The 19,925-nt window shown below is 35.5% G+C and overlaps 2 protein-coding genes across 2 annotated transcripts in view; both read right to left on the bottom strand.

Annotated features, from left to right (window-relative positions):
* Positions 1 to 6,444, bottom strand: part of LOC105171130 (protein CELLULOSE SYNTHASE INTERACTIVE 1) — a 7,732-nt gene extending 1,288 nt beyond the window's left edge. Inside the window, exons 1-5 of the mRNA XM_020696800.1 lie at positions 6,144 to 6,444; positions 5,445 to 5,573; positions 4,705 to 4,778; positions 890 to 3,938; positions 6 to 681 (exon numbers count right to left, since the gene is read on the bottom strand). Of these exons, the coding sequence (XP_020552459.1) occupies positions 6 to 681; positions 890 to 3,938; positions 4,705 to 4,721 (3,742 nt within the window). The 5' untranslated portion in view covers positions 4,722 to 4,778; positions 5,445 to 5,573; positions 6,144 to 6,444. The remainder of the gene's footprint in view (positions 1 to 5; positions 682 to 889; positions 3,939 to 4,704; positions 4,779 to 5,444; positions 5,574 to 6,143) is intronic.
* LOC105171129 (MICOS complex subunit Mic60) lies at positions 11,186 to 19,925 on the bottom strand. Its single transcript, XM_011092154.2, has 12 exons — positions 19,740 to 19,925; positions 19,527 to 19,590; positions 18,390 to 19,112; positions 18,180 to 18,284; positions 17,908 to 18,060; positions 17,643 to 17,720; positions 17,187 to 17,279; positions 16,976 to 17,095; positions 15,623 to 15,700; positions 13,288 to 13,467; positions 11,967 to 12,068; positions 11,186 to 11,856 (listed from the first exon to the last, which is right to left on the bottom strand). Exons 1-12 carry the CDS (start codon positions 19,748 to 19,750, stop codon positions 11,623 to 11,625), a joined length of 1,941 nt encoding a protein of 646 aa, XP_011090456.1. The 5' UTR covers positions 19,751 to 19,925; the 3' UTR covers positions 11,186 to 11,622.

The raw sequence follows: 19,925 nt of genomic DNA, 5'->3' as shown, positions 1-19,925 counted from the left end.
TAAACGCAAAACGGCTACAAGTTGAGTGACAGCACCAAATGCAGACTCATGTCTCCTTATCTCAGCTGTACTAAACAGAATGCCTAGTAAGTCCGTAGCAGCTTCTTCATACGCATCCTGGGGGCTAAGAGAAAGATACTTTGTCAACCCTTCCAGGGCCCCTGACTCTACCATAACGATTTGATTAGAAGGGCAATCTGTAGCAAGCTGGATTAAAAGTCCCAGAGCAAGAAAAGGCGCACCAGGGCGATCTGGAATAGGTTTAAGCAAATCAACAAGAGCTGGTATAGCTTTCCTCGAAGTTGCACCAAGTCTGATGTCATCAACCCTAAATAATCTCTCAAGGGCTACTTGATCAGGATATTGAACCAAAGAAAACTCCTCAGCCAATTCTAGAAGGTCATGTATGTCATCATCAGCACAGCCAAGCAAGGAAATCAGCCCTGCTGCTGCCCCTGAATTTGCCACAGACAGAAGAGTTCCTCTGCTACCATTACAGACAAGACTGGCCACGGCTTGGGCAGCAAAATATCTGTTTGCTCCCTCCTCTGACCTCAACAAACTAGCCAGTACAGGAATTGCTTTCATAGTTGCAGGTGCACGTATGATATCTCTATCTTGTAATAAGATTGCTAACAACAAGGCACAAATCCATATGCTGCTATCTTCTTTATAATCAGCCTGCAAGAAAGTTTCAGCAAAATTCATCAAGAACAAGCCAGCAAATTTCGTAAATGAGTATCTAGACTGGTATCATGAGCAAATACAAAGATTAGAAAAAATGGTACGGATACTCTTCTTGCAATTTCAGAACTTTTTTCATAGGTTTATGCACCAAGGATCAGATGTGAGATTGCAACTAAAGCAAATAAACAAGCAAACCAAGTACCAGTGTAAACTGTGAAAAGGACTGAGAAATCTTGTCAGTAAGAACTTCAATTGAACCAGCCTCCATGATCTCGAGTTTACTTTTATCATCACGACTAGCAAGGACAGAAAGAAGCCATATAGCTATATTGGCACCACTGATGACTGATGTACTTCTCTCCAAGTCATGTTCACTTGCTTCTTCTTCAGTTATCCGGGAGATGCTTATGACATCCTTGTTACCCTGATCGCCAACTTGAGAAGACTCTGCAGAAGTCAACATTCCAACAAGAGAATGGATGAGTGAAGCACACAAGTTAGATCCATTTAAATCTTCAACTGCTCTTTGATGATCAACTTTTGCAGCACAAACAAGAAGTGCGGTTCCTCCAATTTTAACCCTTATATTTGAGGAGCTGATTACCCTTTGTGCAATAGATGAAATGCATCCAGTGGCACAGGCAACTGTGTTTCCAAGAATTAGGGGTTGAGCGCGGGAGAGACGTGATAAGATTTCTATAGCCTTATCCTGCAACAGTGGTGTGGCATCAGCAATACATGAAACTATTGGGGTAATGCTACTTGGATATTCAGCAAGAACCGTCCAAGCAGGTTTTACGTGTCCTATATCTTCAACAGAACTCGAGAGGAGAGCCAGTGCATCTAGTGCCTCTGATGTAGCAACAGATCCATCAGCAGCTTCCAGGAAAGAAACTATAGCAAGTACAGTTCCAGTACGATTTACACAATCAGTTAAAGCAGAATCAATTTTGCGAGAATGGAGAAGCCGGGCAATTGCTGCTGCGGCATGTGTCTTTCCAACATTTGAGCCTTCACGCAAAACTCTTGTGGCAGGTAAAATAATTTCTTCCGTGATAGCTTTTCCTGAAGCTTCACTATCTAAAAGGAGATTGGCTAAAGCACAAACTGCTTGCTCTGCCACCTGCAATACTGAAGAGTTAGCAAGCACCACCAACAAAGGCAAAGCATCTCTGGCAACAGTAGCAACATCACGGTTCTCTTTAACTGAGAGAAAGATAGCAGCAAGGCACCGAGAAGCTTCCACCAAGATATTTTCAGATCCAACATTTAGTAGCTTCAGGACTGACCAAAGAGTCTTAACAGCAATGTTAGTTTCACGCAAGTCCTTTCTGAGATCAAAAATTCCAGCAAGAGCCAGTGCAGACTTTGCCTGAGTCTCTTCCTTAGTAGAGCTTAATATTTTTATCATTGTCTCAATTGCATCATTTGCTGCACTACCTTCACGTACCATATCACTTAAAGGGGCCACACAGAGCAAACTTTTTAATGCATCTAAGACATAAACTTTGGATTCAGGCAAATCACTGACCAATAATGCAGTTAGTTGGCTGATGGTTGCTGTATCAGACTTGTGAATCAAATGATTCAATGTCTTCGCAGCAATTTCCTTTCCATTGGGGCTCCCATTCTTCAGCAGCCAGAGTAAAGCTGGGACAGCATCAGCACTTTCAACACAGGCACGTATATCCTCACTATGATTACAGAGATTTCCAAGGATCGTTGCAGAATCTTCTTTAGCTTTTGCTGACCCAGTTTCGAGAATTTGAACAAGTGGAGGAATGCCACCAGCAGCAGTAATTGCCCACTTACTTTCATCATTTTCATGTGATAGGAGGCAAAGTAATGCAACAGCACACTCTTGCTGCTGCTCCGACGAAAGACCAAGAAGAGATATCAAAAGCTGAATCCCCTCACGACCTTGGAGGGCCTGCCACAAAGTACCTTGATTGTTGCAGAGAACAAGAAGGGATCTTATTAACTCTTCCTGAACTTCATTGGTTGCCATCGTTATCAAACCAACAAGCAGTCTTTTTGCATCAGAATCTGCAAGCTTGCTTGCTAGTATTCCATTCCCATACAGACTGGCAAGGGCTTCTATAGTACGCTCCTGGACCAGAAACGGTACTCGAGGTTTGAACTGCTGTACCAACGTATTCTCTACCTCCGTGGGATCGGATGCTCTTGCATATTCTGCTTTACTGTCATATATCATCAGAGCGGAAGCTAATGCTCCTAATGTGTCAGCTACTTGTGCAGGAGAGGTACACGATTCAAGGCTTTGACCAAGACTAGAGATGACATATGACAAGCCACCAGATATGTTTGCAAGAGCACACATCGCATTCTCTTGCAAAGCTTGGGCAAACTCACCCTGCATGAACTCTTTTGAAGGAGCTATTGTAGCGTTTATCAGAACAGGAATACCATTGGCATTAGCAATCTCCCGCCTTGCTTCTTTGCACTGTGCGGAAAGAGATTTAAGAGCACCTGCAGCTTCTGCTCTAACAGAAGCTTCATTGCCAGGTCCAAGTAGTTTAAGGAGTAGTTTAGTAGCTTCTGCAGCCAAGATCTTAGAACAAACAGAGGCATCCTCCATCATCATGCATGCCAAGAGAAAGCATACATTCGCCTGAGTACTTGATTGGCCTGTTATTAGCAACTTGACTAGTATATCAACTCCTCCAGCTTGAATTGTTGCGGGCCAAAATCCCTCAGTGCTGCTAGAGAGATTCCGCAAAGCTCCCGTCAGTAAGTCATCAACCACATTTCCAGCCTTAAGTCCCTTCTCTAATTGTTCCCACAATACAGGAACAACTCCTTCTGTTGAAAAAATTTTTGAGCCAACATGATCTTTAGCACCACCTTGAGACACCGCATAAATGGTTTTTGCTGCAGCAATTTGGCCTTCTGCTGAGTTTGACTTGAGAAGACCAAGCAATGGGGGAATGCAACCTCCAAGTAATACTTTGACCCGCAATTCATTCTCTTTGCATAGAGAACCTAAAACAGTAGCAGCCTGTATCTTTATCCCAAAGGATCCAGACCGAAGAAGAGACACAAGTACTGGAACTGCTTGGGAATGTGATCCAACTGCACCAAAAGCATTTTCTCGCGTATTAATTAGCTCAAGTAATTGCCTCAAGGAATTCTCTTTTTCTTGTGATGATGAGGAACTCTGTCGCAATTGCTCAATGCATTGAGCAACACTTGCTAATGTCCCATCAGGGTCCTCCATGCTACTCCTATCCCTGGAGATAAAAGAGACACTATGACTATTATCTATAATAAACTGATATAAACCTTGTAATGATGTCAGGCAGAAAAGTAAATAAGTGCATAATGTACTGTTTTTTGTAGGTTAGATCTAACTGAAATTAGCATTTGTCCCCAAGGTAAAATAATATCTGATGCCTACCTATGCAGTTTAAGTTGGAGGCACCTAAAAAATTAATGCTCGTCCGAGGGAAAATAGAAGTTGGATCTTGACATGCTACACAATTTCTAGAATGTCGAAGGGAAAAGCCTCAGAGAAATTACAAAGTAGCAGAGTTTTGGGTAATTTCCATTTAGTTCTATCCACTTATGGAACTCCCATGTATTTTATTGTTGTTAGGTTTTGCGAGAAGAATCCCAGTTAAGGAGTAAAAGCATTTTCCAAAGTTCAAGTGTATTTGTTGATGAGAAGGATATAATGAGAGAAAGGCTATTGATTGTCTTTTCCAAAGAAATAATAAAACAAATGAACTTTAATCACTAGATGTCATCAGTTTGCATAAACGTCTGATGAGTTCATCTTGGACCTAAACATCCATTATATATATGCAAGATAATATACCTTCACGAAGATGCATCATTGACAAGATCAATGCTTAGCAAATATTTTCAATTCAACGCACATCGAACTTACATAATTCCATGAAATCTAGACGATAAGTTTATCATGCCATCTACACTATCATTTGTTATATACTAAATTCTGGGCATAATGCAAAACAAAGCTACTGTTTGACCGACCTTGAACTCAATTTCATGAGTGCATGGGGTGTTGGAGGCTCTGGGTCATGAGATCTAGCTTCCCCGTTTCTTTCCTACAGGAGAAAAGAACAGCATAAAATTTTGAAAGAGAAGTTTAGAGAGGTAAACACAGTGAAACGAAATATAAGAACATAACCAATCCAATTTAGGGTATAATACAATATGTTAATTGGGCTATATGCAATCTAACAAAGAATGTAAAGCTTCCCCTCAGAAGAAAGCAATAATAGTAATGGAAAACACACAAGCTATTAATGTTGAAGATAGTTCACATGCCCCACAGGATTTTCTTCTGATTTCTAAGAAAAGACATATGAGGTGACTCTAAGTACAGAACACATATTAAATTCTGCAACTAACCAATACGACAATCTTGGTTTTTCAAGAATATGCTTTCAAGAATAAAGAATGAGAAATTTAAGGATCTCCATTTTCAGAGACTTCATGAAAATAATATTATGAAAGAATGCGAATGTATATCCTTCTTTAGCATGACCCATCATTCATTTTCCAATTTTTTTCTCACCTACATAACATATATAAGAAGAAATAATCACAGGCAAGGAACAATCGAACCACACGTGCAACACTCCCTATGAGTAGTGCATATGATCCAACCACAACGTCCCAAAACTCATTCCAATTTCAGATCCTGAAAGTTTCAGCAGATTCAAACAAGAACTCATAAGACGGAGAACTTCTAGTCACACTATATTTACCAAGTCATTGGGGGGAATGGTACTGCCATTGGCAGAAGCAACCCTCCAACCCAGTGTTGCCGCCAGCTTTGCTGTAATTCAAAGGTTTTCTCTTCAGATCCGACACAGGCAAAAGCTAACAGCAGCGTCCTGTTGAAATGACAAGTCAACCACAGTACGAAGGCAAGTCCAATTGACTAAATCACACTACCCATATAAATCTTCAGTTTGAAGATATAAAAAAGCAAACTTTTTAGGAACAAATCAAATCCAAACTTCAAAAAATGTGAAGAATCTAAACTCAATTGAAGCGCTCCACAAAAATCTTCTGGCCCATGTTTACAAATGAACATTTAATTGGAAAATATCTAGTAAGTCGCACTCAATTATGAGTATCTGACTAAAACAAGAAGCCAAATTCAACTGAACTCTAGCATCCTAATTAGAATTGGAAACTCAAAAACTAAATTCCAAATCCAATCAAAAAGAAAAATCAAACCCTTTTAAAATCCCACCGAAATGCATCCTAGAGATCACTAGATCAAGTGTTCCCAGATGGAAAAGTTGACAACTTTCACGCAAAAAATGAATGCAGCCCACTCAAATTTAGTGCACCGACGCTCATGAATATGCTCAACAGCAGGATCCAAATGCATACAGCCTGTAAGAACCAGTGTGAATGCTTTAAGAAATAGTAAGATCTAGCAAGATAGGGGAAACCTTTTCTTAGATTCAGGGAGAGGACATCAAGAATTGTTTCATTCAGCTTGAAAATTTTGGTGGTCTGTAAGTAATGTAGAGAGAGAAAGAGAGAAGAGGGAAGAGAATGGCATGAAGGAGCTGCTGTCACAGTGTGCTTTCTCTCTCTCCTTCCTCGAGAAAGAGTACAGCCTCTCTCTCTCTCTCTCTCTCTGTGAAAACGCAAATTGAGAGTATCGTAGCTGACAAGCGAGGAAGATAAAACGCTTTGAGAGAGAGAGAGTGCAAGTGAATGTAATGTGTATGTAATAATGTGTGTGTGTCTGTGAGAGAGAGAGAGAGTGAAGCTGCGTGAAGTGTGAGAGAGAGACAAGGGCGGGTGGGGGGGCACCGACAGGTTTCTATGACGGCGGCTGCTTGGCTCTCATGGCTTCGGCTTGGACTTGCTTTTCTTTTTCTTTTTTTAATTAATCGTTTTAACACGTTATTTTTATTTTTATATATAAATAATCTTGTATACTTTAAAATAAAAATAAAATATTTAAAAAATAAAAAAATAATTTAAAAAATATTATCGATGCAATTAAAAAAAATTATATACTTATATTATATTTACATTAGTATATATATAAACTATTTCAAATTTCTTTTGTTATTTTAGATCATTTATAGCAAATTTTGTATTTTTCTAATCTTAAAAAATTACCAAATAATAGTGAAAGAACTAAATATTTTTTTTCGTGCATCTTGTTTTTATAAATAAAATTCATTACATACATTCAAATATCAAAATTGATTAAAAATATAAAAAAATAACAAATTAAATAAGACTTTCGTAAGTAAAAAATTACAAAATTGTATTGTTAGTCCTATAAGATAGCATGTTCAACACTTTTACTCCTCTATTTTACGATTTTTAAAATAGTCTTAAATATTGAGAAAACTCGACATATTTAATTTTATGAAATTATCAAAATAGTCCCAAGATTGAGAAAATTCAACATATTTAGTTCTATAATTCCGCAAAGCGGAGATTAAATTTTTTGAGTTTTCTCAATTATAGGATCATTTTGAAAATTCTGTAAAATAGAGGATCAAATGTGTTAAGTTTTCTCAATTTAAAGACCATTTTAAAATTTTCGTAAAGTAAGGACTAAAAATGTTGACCCTTCATATCCTGGGGGACTAAAAATATATTTTTTCAATAAAAAATAAATACGAAATTGGTATGAAAATAGACGTACATCTAAATTACTGCAGTTCCAACAACGTTTTAATTCTGAAACTTCAAGAGGGTATTTGGGAGAATTTATAAGCTATTGCAAAATATTTTATAAAATATTTAAAAACTTATAAGATATTCATAGAATGAGCTTATAAGATTAAAAAATAAAATGTCATGGACTTATAAAACTCATTAAAAGAAAGCATGAAATTCCCGATTTATTTTTAAAATTTTAACGATCTTCTGCGGCTTTTTTTTCATATTTAATTACAAAATTACGATGATTAACATCTCGTAAACTCTACAATCTTATTTTGTCCAAATATTTTTGAACAACTTAAATATGATAATAAATTGAATTTAATATTAGTAATTGGTATAGATTGTGATATATATAAACAATATCAAGATATGCTATTTTTCTACTTTTTTTAATTTTAATATATAGAATATCTTTCTTAATGTAATTTACTAACAGAATGGGTTAGTTGTTAGACGGCCGTTAAAATTAGAAGGTATTGATAATAATTCATGAGACGATGTTTGTATTTTGCAAAATGATAGCTCGTTGTAATTTACCTGTTTTAAATAACCAGAGCCAGACACCCTCGTTATTTGTCCATTTCCATTTTATCCCATTTGCAATTTTTTTAGAGTAAATTACGGCGAACTCCCCTAAAATTTGATATAATTATAAAATACCACATCATTGTTTGAAAATCACCAATACTCCACTGATTTTTACGGTCATCTAACAATTAGTCCAATCCATTACTCTCCATTAGGTTTTCATCCATTTGTTGTAGTGAACCGACTAAAATGCCTTTTTAAACTATGAATTATAATTTTATTTATTTATTAAAAATTTTTTTAAATTCTTTTATAGACTAAGTGGATAATTATTTTACAAATTTTTTCAAAATTTTCATCCACTTCATCCAATTTTTTAAAATTTTTAATTTTTAAAAAAATACAACAATAATAAAATTGATAATTTTAATCTTTTAGACCTTCATTCAGGAATGACATAATTTTATCAAATTTTAAAAAAAATATTTATAATTTTTTAAATAATAAAAAATATTAATAATTATATCAAATTTCATCGAAGCTAATAGCAATTTATTTATTTATTTATTTTCATATAGATAATTTGTTTAGCAGCTAAGAGCCTAAGAGTGAGTTTGAAGCTCAAGCCGTCTCTCTCTCTCTCTCTCTCTCTCTCTCTCTGTCTTAGTTGGCAAAAAATAAAGGGATGTGAGTGGTGCATATGCGAAGCAAGCAGAGTGGAGTATGTATGTATGCTGTTACAACTTACATGTACAACAGGATACACCTAATAAGGATGCAAAACTAATTTTCTTTTCACTTAATTACATTTTGACCCCTCTTAAAATACAAAATTATATTTTGTCCCAAAAAAATTTCAAAATTATGCTTACATTTTCGTTAAAAAGTTACTATTTACACCTAATCCTCTTTCATTTCGTTAGTAAAAACAAATATAAATTTTCAATTTTATCCCTCATTTTAACACTATTCATGTATTCATTTTGTACTTATTGCATTTATCTATTCATAAATATAAAAATATTAAAAGAGACGCAAAATTGAAAATTTATGTATTTTTTATTAGTCGTTGGCATTTTTCGTCCAAGTCCTAACTGAAGGGTGTAAGGTATAAAGAAAAAATTCTCGAACAGGGTGGAAATATAATTTCAAAAAAATTTTGAGGAAAAAATGTAATTTTATATTTTTAAATGGGCTTAAATATAATTAACCCTTTTGTTTTTTATTTTATATACATATATCAACAGAGCATGTTCTGGTTTCTTTGCTCAATTATTATTATATAAGTAATTTTGAATGATTACCAATAAATGCCCACATGCAGTTAAGACGTCAGACTCATTTACAAACATGCCTCTAACCTAAGTTGTTAATTTTAATTGCAAACAGCGACTTTGGGTTATTATTTATGGATTATTTTTTATTGTTGAGGGCTGGCACGGAAAGGGTTATATTTTTATTTAATGAATTTCAGATCATGATAATAAATTTATTGATTTATTTAGATAATTTTATGTTATTTTGAAACTTTCTGGTTTTGACTTATTTTTTCAGATATTATGATGGATTTAAATTTAAACTAACCATAAAAAAAAACATCTAATTAATACAGAAGTCGTTATTGTTGTTTGAGACGAGTTTTATAACTAAATACCCTTTTTACTCAATGAATTTCGAATAACGATTAATATATAATTTTAGAACAAAAATGCAATTAATTCGAATATTAATTAACAATTATAGATTAAAAAAAATTCAGTGTATACTGATAAAAGTGTAGGTGGATCCATGAAATATATATTACTAGAAAAAGAAGAATACCATGATAGATAAAAAAGACGTAGAAATCGCTAAACAACATGAGATGAACCTTACGTTCGTCTCCTTACAGCCCTCGACTTCTTGTAACGCGGGTTTATCTGTATAAAAATTACGTCATTTTAGTTTATATATTTAGAAGGTAGAAATCACTAAACAACATGAGATGAACCTCACGTTCGTCTCCCTACAACCCTCGACTTCTTGTAACGCGGTTTTATCTGTATAAAAATTACGTCATTTTAGTTTATATATTTAGAAGGTAGAAATCACTAAACAACATGAGATGAACCTCACGTTCGTCTCCCTACAACCCTCGACTTTTTGTAACGCGGGTTTATCTGTATAAAAATTACATCATTTTAGTTTATATATTTAGAAGAAAAAGATCTTATACGTACTATGTTAATTGAAATAATAAATTTAATTTGCTCTTCATTAGATACCCGCACATTAAATCCGTAAATTGATAAAACCTTACTTTGATACCACTTTATAAGTTTGCTTGAATACATCCTTTAAAAATCGATTACTGATAAGAAAAAATACTATGCTATATAATGAAATTCAAAATTTCTCTCCTAATCGATATGGGATGGGATCTCACGATAATCTTCAAACTCAATTTGCTAAATCTAATTAGTTTACGTGTAACTCTTATTTTTTAAGTGTAAGCTAATTAAAAAAAGAAAAAATGGCTTATCATATTTAAACCGCTTCCAAAAATATGAAATTACACTTTTTTTCATAAAAAAACTCCAAAAACTACTGTTACACCCCTCTAAAAATTCGCTGTTTAAACCAACCTCATTTCATTAAGATTTGGATGAAAAATGACGACATCAACAAAGAAAATTACACAAAATTTCAACTTTTACCCTTATTTAAGATTCTTGCATAATAATTTTATACTTATAAGAAAAAAAATATAATAATATTAACCTCAATATGCATATATATATATATATTACATTTATCACCTTATAAGTACAAATATATATACATATAAGAATATTAAATTAGTAAAAGTAAAAATTTATGTAATTTTTTTGTTATTGATGACAACATTTTCCATCCATTCCTTATGAAAAGGAATCAGGCGTACATGAATTATTTTTAAAGAAGGTATAAACATAATTTAAAAATTGAAAAAAGTATAATTTTACATTTTCAGATGGGGTCTAAATATAAACTCAAAAAATAACATTTAAATCTATAGGATTGATCTCCAAACATTAGCACACCGTCCATCACAATCAAAAACCTTACAAATACATCCCCAGAAAGATTGAAGGCTTGAAATTATAACATAAGGAAATGATGGAGACTCAGCAACAGAGTACCACCTAAGAAACTTACCTTTGTAGTGCCCTCGCAGGTTGAACTGTCACTAAACAAACACAATTAAGATTTATAATTATGTCGCTTTTGTGCCAACTAAAACGCAATATAACAACATAAGCAACAGCAGACCAACATCTTATTCCATTCCTTTTCTTTTGGCATTGTAATGATTCCTTAATTAGAACAATTGAATGTGTCCCTGATGGGATTAAGAAAATCTTCTACATCAGAACCAACCTCTCAAGACAAACTGCAGTCTTCGGTGTCTGACTGAATGCACTGGAGTTCACTTGTCTACAGCGTCTCTTCAGTTTGTTTTTCCTAAAACCAGCCATCATGACTGCTGCAAACAAATGGTTCTTGGCAAAAATCATTTATTTTCATGATTACATACAGCAGTATAGCAACAGGGAGACAAAAACTGCTTGAATTGCATCTGAAACCCTGTTAAGATTCTTTAAGCCAGAAGCCCAAAAGTGTCCCAAAGAAACTTGTGACTTAGAGCGATCGATGGTAATGCAACAAATTAGTCCTGATTGACATTCATGTTAGGCTGATAGAAGTGGCATAAGATTGCAAAATGGTCAAAGCTTGCTCTGTGATAGCTCGGTTCCTAGCTCGCTTAACCCAGTCATTGACGACTTCTGCTGCCTGGCTGCCTTTAACTCCATTCTCAAGCGTATCTGCAGCTTCACATAGCTTCCCTTGAGCTAACAGACTCTCGACTCTATTTATAATAGATTCAATTCCATCACCTGAATGATCTACCTCCTTAACCTGAGCTCGGAGGCGAAAGAAAATCAAAATTAGAACGAAGATTTTCAGAATCACTAAGTTATCTTTGAGAATCTGATTTAGAGTGCAGAGGCCCAGGGAAGCAGATATACCTTCAGCCAGGAAGCAACATGAGCCAATGAATGTGTCAATATCCCACCACCGCCTGGTGGGATTAGGCTGAAGTGCCTCAGCATCCCCTTCAAGACATCAAACTGTAAACATGGGAGATTATTTCAGTTGAACAGCTACGGATAGTTATAGCATGGATCCTTTTCTTTTAATAAGAAAAAGTGGTAAACTCACACATGCGAACAAAGAAACCAGGTACGACTTTTAAGACACTAATATCCTTCTTACCTGTTAATTTTGCCTTATTTCTAAATAGTTTCTTCTTATCATTTTTCCACCTCAGAAGAGATTTGGAATTTAAACATCTTATGCTCTAATTTGCAAGCTAATGCTGTTTGAAGATAAGTTTATCCTATAACTCTTTATGTTTTTTCTACTACTATTCCCTCTTCCACAAGTCTTTGATTCAGCGATTCCAAATTCCACTTCACTGAGTCTTAGAGTCACACCACCATCATGGCCATTCAAGCTAAGGGTAGGAGAAAATGATGCAGTTTGTAGTCATGGACCATACAACTTTTCGCTTGACTTCAGAACTATTACATAATTCTTGCTCCTTCAAAACTTTTTTGCAGTCACATCTTTTTTAAGTACAAATAGACGTAGCAATGCATCAAGATAAGGACACATAAGAAAATAAACCTTTTCCATTACCGTCGAACTCATAATCCAGAAAGACTGAATTTCAGATATCCAGCCGATCCCCCTCCTTTTCACAGGCAACTGAAGCAAAACTAGGGCTCTAAATTCTTACAAAAAGCTACCTTTAGATTGGATAAATTAAAACTAGAAAATATTTACTGTCAAGGCTACTATCCTACAATACCTAGCAAAAATCTTAAGTCCCACCTTCGCAAGAAACCCACAGCCTGCAGCTTGTCATGCTCATAAAATTTTAACCATAGTGAAGTCGTCTTAATTGCCTTTAACTCTGATGACACTTTAATTAGAACTTATCAGGTTTAACACGTTATCTATCTGATTTGTTGCCTTCCCTAAATCAACTGGTAACTGGTTTGACTTTTTACATAACCTTAGATTGAAAAATTAAGTTACCATCTACAGAAAATGATGTTCTATAATGATTTCATTAAGCTGATAAAATAAAATTTACAACCAAAAGATGCGGTGCAAGTACAATAGCAAAACTTCGTATCAAATGCTCAAATACCAAATATCTTTGACAAGAAAAATGGCAACATGGTCTGATTGGCTTGTCAAAAATCAATTTGAAAACCAAACTCCCTCATCCAAACTCTAATAGAAAGAAAAGTGGTAAAGATAGAGAACCATGTAACTTGCCTTGTGGTTCAATTGGGACAGAGTGTCTGTCCCATATTTTTGGGTGTCGTCAGGGAGCGAAGATAGAACCAGCGCGATTAGTGAGTCATCGTCAATGCCTTCAACATGAGTGTGGAGGGCCTCTATTTCCTTCTTAATTGGCAGTCCTTTCCCTAGTGCATCTTCCAATGCCAGTGCTCCCTGCAACATGTGAACGTTTTAGACGATGACTCTCAGTCAAACAGACTACTTCAAAGAAGATGAATCATGCATGGCTGTAGGCTGTAGCTATTAAACAAACTATCAAACTATGTCAAGGTCTCCAACGAGTAAACAAGTATTTGCAGTGCACGACATGTTTTATTTGGGCGTTCGTAGTTTGTACGAGTAAAATTTTCTAGACAAAACCACATAGCAATAAAACAAAGTCAGAAAAAGAATTTTGCAATAGTATTCCTCCCGTTTTCGCCCTCATTTCAAGTTTTCAACAAATCATATTCTTACTGTTAACCGGAGTCTTAATATACTTATAAAAAAACACAAGTTAAGTGGAGACTATCAAAGCACCCAAAAATTGGTGGTGATAGTTAGCTTGTCATTTTCAGAACTAATGCATATGAAATTACAGAGAAAACTCAGTATATTCCTAAGGCAAAAGTAGGAAACTTCAGAATAGCCCCAGAAAATCCAGCTATGAATGTAAAATCACGTCATTTCTGCACCACTCCCTGATGCAGTCTGATAAACTAAACTTCATTGCCTTTGAATGCCTAACGCGAATTCACGCTACACCACAGGCCAGTTCTGCTAGTGACGGCATGCTGAAAAGAGAAGCATTACAAAATTTAATTCAATACCTGAGTTGTTGGATTGTTTTAGCCTGACATGTCATGCACATCACATACGTGCATGCACTTTCTTCTACGTCATCCCTATATCTGTTCCCAGTAATTGATGCTTTTATCCTGGCCTCATCAAGACTCCCTTCATAGAAGGCATTACAACCACATTTGATGCTCTATTTCCTATTGATATTTTTAGGTCTTATCCTCTATGGTTGCAATTTTACCATATATCAGAAGATGTTATACCCACTGTCAACAAATTAATACGAATTTCTCCACTTATAGATCTGATCTCTCCACATAATGGCTGACGCATTCTCTATGAAAATAATGCCAAAATGTCTCTTCCACTTTAACATATTGAATGCGATAAGAATCATCTTGAATGGGTGGGATCAGAAAATGTGTGTAATCAAACTGGAGGGCTAATATACCTCTAAGATCCACGTTTAATATGCTACAAATGATTAAACAAGACCAAATTATAACATTTAAACCACAAAAAGGACAAAAAAAAAAAAAAAAGAAGAAGAATCAATCTCCTTACACTTTCCCTTCAATGTTTCACTCCTTGTATTAAATATGGCAGATAAATAAATGTTACACCAACTATTACCACAGATCAGTTTTACGCAAGCGAGTGAATGGCTTGTGCAGGTGTCCAAAACAGATCTTATCGATCGTATTACAGACAATCTTGTTTCGTGACCCTCCTGGATTGTCAAGACCTCTTAAGTGACCATGGGTGCTAGGTTGAACATCAAGGGGACATCAGATATAGGAGAAGAATAGTCTACAACATTGCCTGGTTATAAGACCTAAATAAGTTGATATTCGTCAGCAGCTTAAGAATTTTAAATCAGTTGCTAGGCCTGAATGAGTTCATACTTTTTCAGCAGCTTAAGTAATTTACGTTAGTTGGCTAGCACCGATCTACACTGACAGGAATAGGAGTCTAGCTTTAGTTCTTCCAACACTCTCTTAGGAAAGCTCATCCGAAGAGATTGTTGGAAGGTTAAGGCTTTAGTCATAGAGGCAGCACATATGATATTACATTAATCTAATAGTTTTGTCAACAATGTTCTCAGTATTGAAAATTTACGCAAACCAAGAAAACAAGAAATGGCTTTTCTATTCCTCCAGTAAAGATTTTTAACAGCAACTGGCAACCAAGTTTCAATGTGGGATCTAAATACCATCAAGTTCGCCCTTAAGACAAAAGAATCATATAAGGTTTGCAATTGCAAGTAAAGGAAACATCCAGGAGACATATCCAAATGTAGTTACAAAGCACGGAACTACTGCAAAACAAAAGAAGTAGTCCAATCTCGTTAGCTATTAATCTTGATTAACAAACAGCTAGGCAAAGTGTAAGCTAGATGCATTTTCAGATATGAAAATAACAATCAATATATTATGTATTGAAGTAAAACTGAACACATAAAGTAGCCAAATCTCAGGTCATATCTAGGAGGTAATAATAGCAGTTACGGTGCAAGTCAAGAGGCTACCAGGGCCAGCTTGTGAACAGAATGAGTCTGCCGAACTTCTTCAGAGCGTGCATAAAATGCCATGCACAAGGCATTTATCTGCAAAGAAATGAAAATAGGCATAAACACAAAATTGAGACCAACTGAAGAGTAGATAAACCAAAATCAAAGTCACTTTTCCTCTAGCAACTTAATGTTTTTGACAACTAAGAGCAAATCTGAATTATATCATAATTTTTGCTTTTTATTTGCATTATTATGAGCAAGTAAAAATTAGGAAAGAAGAGAAACAAATCAAAAGGCAAGAAACCCTCCCAAAAGTAAATGATTAACAGAGGTCCTGCCATTTTGTACTTACAAATATCAGTCTAAAAGGAAATGGGATGCTAAAGTGATAAAATGAAGTACATCATGGTTATGATGAAGTTCCCTGCATAAGCTAATGAGAATATTTGCTCCCTCACTCACTTCCTCCCATAAGAACCCCAAGCTTCTATCAACAGCAACATGTCCCTACAAAACAATCTGCAAAGGTCCTCTATTGATAAAATTGGAAAATAGACAGATGAGAACATCCTACTCTTCAAATATATTAAGAGAACCGTTTAGTCAACTACTGAATAATTGACCATGTCGCGTAACGTTATGTCAGCAGATATATTTTCTCTACCAAGAAATATACAAAATGCTAAATTCATGATTTCATAAACAAAACCAAAGTATGTTTTTGAGCTTATGCAAAATGACTACTATGTTTATTGATGCTAACTGATATTATTCAAAATGCATGTTCAATTTGCAATATGAACTCAGGTCCAGTATTCAGCTCACAAGATTTTAATGCAGCAACCGTGGCAGGTTTTTAAGAGAGAGAATGAAGTTAATCAAACAGGATACAATTTAGATAAACAAATCAACGACTTTAACTACTGCCCATTGTTGTCCGTGGCTTTTAACTACAAGCTCATCTAAGTTTTTCTTTCTAATTGAGAACAGAGAACAAGCAATGCAGGAATCACTAATCTTTTCTCCATCTTATGCTTAAGAAACCTAGTATCAGAACATTGCCTTAATATTAGAGACCATCACCATCTCAGAACTCACAAGTTAAGCCATCTTCAAGTCCTTCAAATTATCACTTCATTGTAGTTCTGTTTAAGCTTTGTCTGGCAAAAGTATTCTAATGGAACTGCATTGGCAATAAATTTCTAGATTCTTTTTTGTTGTCTTGAAAACTTTTCTCATCACATAAGTTGTTACAGGACCAAGATCCATTCTCTACTTTAATGGAAATGAGATGATTTTGCTAATAATTAAAAAAATGACCTATGGTTAGTGGAAACCCTATAATGAAGTCACTAGCATGTGTCATACATGAAGATTTGCTTCAGCCATTTTCTCAATCTGGGAGGCCTTCTCACGAGCAATTGCTGCAGCCAATTCAGCTTTAGACATGTCCTGCATTTGCTTCAGTTTTTGTTCCACTTCCATTTCCTGCATATAGACATTCCAGAGTTTGCACAGGAGTCAATACTTCTAAATGACTAGCATTCAGAAAATAACAGTGTTAAAATCATATTGCTACCTTTTGTTCAAGTTCTGTTTTCAGTTTCTCTTCTAATTTTTCTTGAAGTGATTTGAGAGCTGCAGCTGCTTTAACTCTTTCTTTGTTTAATTCCTGAAAATATTTAAAGCAACAGTAAGTTCAGTGACCAAATAAATATTTCTCCCTCCATACAAAACTGGAAGCCCCCATCTTCTTTTGGGTGGTCCACGTATCCATTTCCAAAAAAAGAACTGTAGTCTAAATAGATTATGTGAATGAATTCCATTGATGTTGGACGAATGCTTTTTGTTCATAAGAAATCAAGCAAAACAGATGTGCATGAAACAAATATTCAGCGCTTATGTTACATAATTGAGGTCTGAGGCAGAGGTGGTAACAGATTGATGGTGATAAACAACCCAATGATGTGCTAATATCAGGTGCATTAAGTAATATTCAAAGGAACCATAAGCAAAAGAAAGAAATTGCATAAACCTTATCAAGAATGGCTTCTCTCTCAGCATACATGAGTTCCCTCACCCTTGCATCCTTAAGTTCCTTTTCATACTTCTCCTGAAAGTTGATAACAATGTTAGGTGAAACTACTATAACATGATACAGCTCCAGACCATGGTCTCTTGAAAAAAATGTTCTCCCATTGATAGTTATTTAATGGAAAAGTGAAAATTCAATCAACCATGGAGCCACATTGACTTTTTGGTTATTATAAGAAACAGAAAATAGCAAGTTTTCCCCTAACCTTCATTGCCTTCTTCTCTTCAGCAAAGAAATGAGCATCCAACTCCGCTTGCCTTTCCTCAGCAGCATGTATGGCTTGCAAGAAATCAAGGACCAATTTCCCATCCTTGGTTATGAAACCATCATACACATCCTCCATCGAGGAGCTTATATCCTTCAGTTCCAGAAATAAATGATAAGGCATATAAGAGATCACGCTTCTATTAAAAGAATGGAATATTACCTAATAAAAATATAAGTTCTTGTCAAAAAATTTGTTCATGGAACACCAACCTTAAGTTTACTGGAAGAAGATGTCACAGATTCTTCAGACTTGTCTCTTAAATAGTAATCATCAAGAAGGGAACTAGATTTCTGTATGCTATCATCCTTAACAGCCTAGCAAAAGTTGCTTCACAAGAAACTGTTAATGATTGCCCAGATAACAACGGACTGCAAATAGAGTAAGTGAAATTTAACCTAGCTATAGAAACCATGTTTTACCTCTTGCATGTCTTGAGTAGTGGTTTGCTCCGTTGGTACAGGGCTTACAGGCTTGGTATCAATTTCTGCAGGAGTTTTATCTGCTGCAGTAAAAATTGGTGTGCTTTCAGTAGCCTTGTTCTGCTCATCATCAGGTTTTACCTGTGGGCTCTTCAGGTCAAAACTTTGCTCAGCTGGTTTACTAGTTACATCATCTGATGGCATGCTGCTTTGAGGAGCAGTAGGCAGATCTCGCCCTTCAACATGATCAACATTTTCTGGTGCCAGAACCGCCATATCTTTTGCTTGATGACCTTTATCTTCTCCAGTTTTGATTGATTCTTCTGGCACATTTAGCTGTGCATGTGTTTGAACATCTTGCCTGGCATGGTCCGCATCTGAGATTGATACATCTGACCCCTGTGGACTGTTACCAGCAGCAGCTTCACTTAATTCTCTAGCTTGAAGATATGCATTTTGTTGTTCTGGTGGCGTCTCTGTGTTCTTATCACCAGTCCAAGCATTAGTGTATTTGCTCATGCTCTGCTGCTCTTTGCCTACATACCTATCAAGAGCCCCATAATAGTAAGCAGCCAGGAAAACGGAACCCAGTGCGAGCCCTCCAGCAAGAACTTTTGGCAAACGACTCTCTGGTTCAGGGGCACCGCCGCCTGAATCAGGTTTGATTGGCTCATTCTTCGGAGAAACACAGAACGCCCTTCTAAAAGAAAGATAAGAAGGTATCTGCACATTCCACCAATTCTTCCGCCAATTACTATGTACATCTCTAAACTAATCAAAAGATATATTCTTTTGGAAATTAATCACAACAACATACGGTTGCCTATCTAAACATATATCTCCTCCGTCAGGAAGCAATTGGGAACCATATAAGCAAAAAAGTGGCATGCCATATTAACACAATTAATTCCAGCACTACAACCTGCATCTACAATTTTCCTTCTTTCCCAAACAAAAATAAAAAGATCACCAGTTCTATAATCCTAGTCAACCATCCGATGCACATTGAGATTGACAAATTCATAAAAATGCAAAATGATGCATCAATAAAACACACGCACACACAAAAGAAAAACTAATCTACTTACAACATTAATACATCACAACAACAATACATGACAAAACACGAAAACGTGCCTGAGTAGTAGTCCGCAATGGAACCCTACTAACTGAACTACGAGATGCGAGCTGCAAAATGGACCTGCAAAAAATTATTCCCCGGAAAATTTTACAAAAATAGATAAATAAACGATTACAATAAACCTTGATGCAATAAAATTACACCCCAACAAAAAAAAAAAGAAATTAAATTCCCCACTCCGCTAATACAATGTCGTATCAATATGTTACCTGCGAAACATTGAGAAGTGGGCTTTGCAAATTCAACAGTGTTGAAGAGAATTTATTTTAATCTATATGTTCTAAAGAAGGAGATGTGAAATTTGCAGCAAAACAAAGAAAGGTGGAATACAAAGGGAAATAGTTCGGGGAAGCGATGAATTGTAGAACACTGCGCTTTTTCTTTTTCTTTTTCTT

The sequence above is a fragment of the Sesamum indicum genome, linkage group LG9 (genome assembly GCF_000512975.1).
Source record: "Sesamum indicum cultivar Zhongzhi No. 13 linkage group LG9, S_indicum_v1.0, whole genome shotgun sequence".
Taxonomy (NCBI): Eukaryota; Viridiplantae; Streptophyta; class Magnoliopsida; order Lamiales; family Pedaliaceae; genus Sesamum; species Sesamum indicum.
The sequence above is the reverse complement of the archived record's forward strand: the minus strand, read 5'-3'. Positions and strand labels throughout refer to the sequence as shown.

Bases quoted from the DNA above. Each gene is read 5' to 3' on its own strand.
- LOC105171129 (XM_011092154.2), bottom strand. The intron at 17,096-17,186 runs GTAGCAATATGA...GTCTATATGCAG, and splicing joins AAACAGAACTTGAACAAAAG to GAAATGGAAGTGGAACAAAA. The intron at 12,069-13,287 runs GCAAGTTACATG...CCATGTTTACAG, and splicing joins TGTCCCAATTGAACCACAAG to TTTGATGTCTTGAAGGGGAT.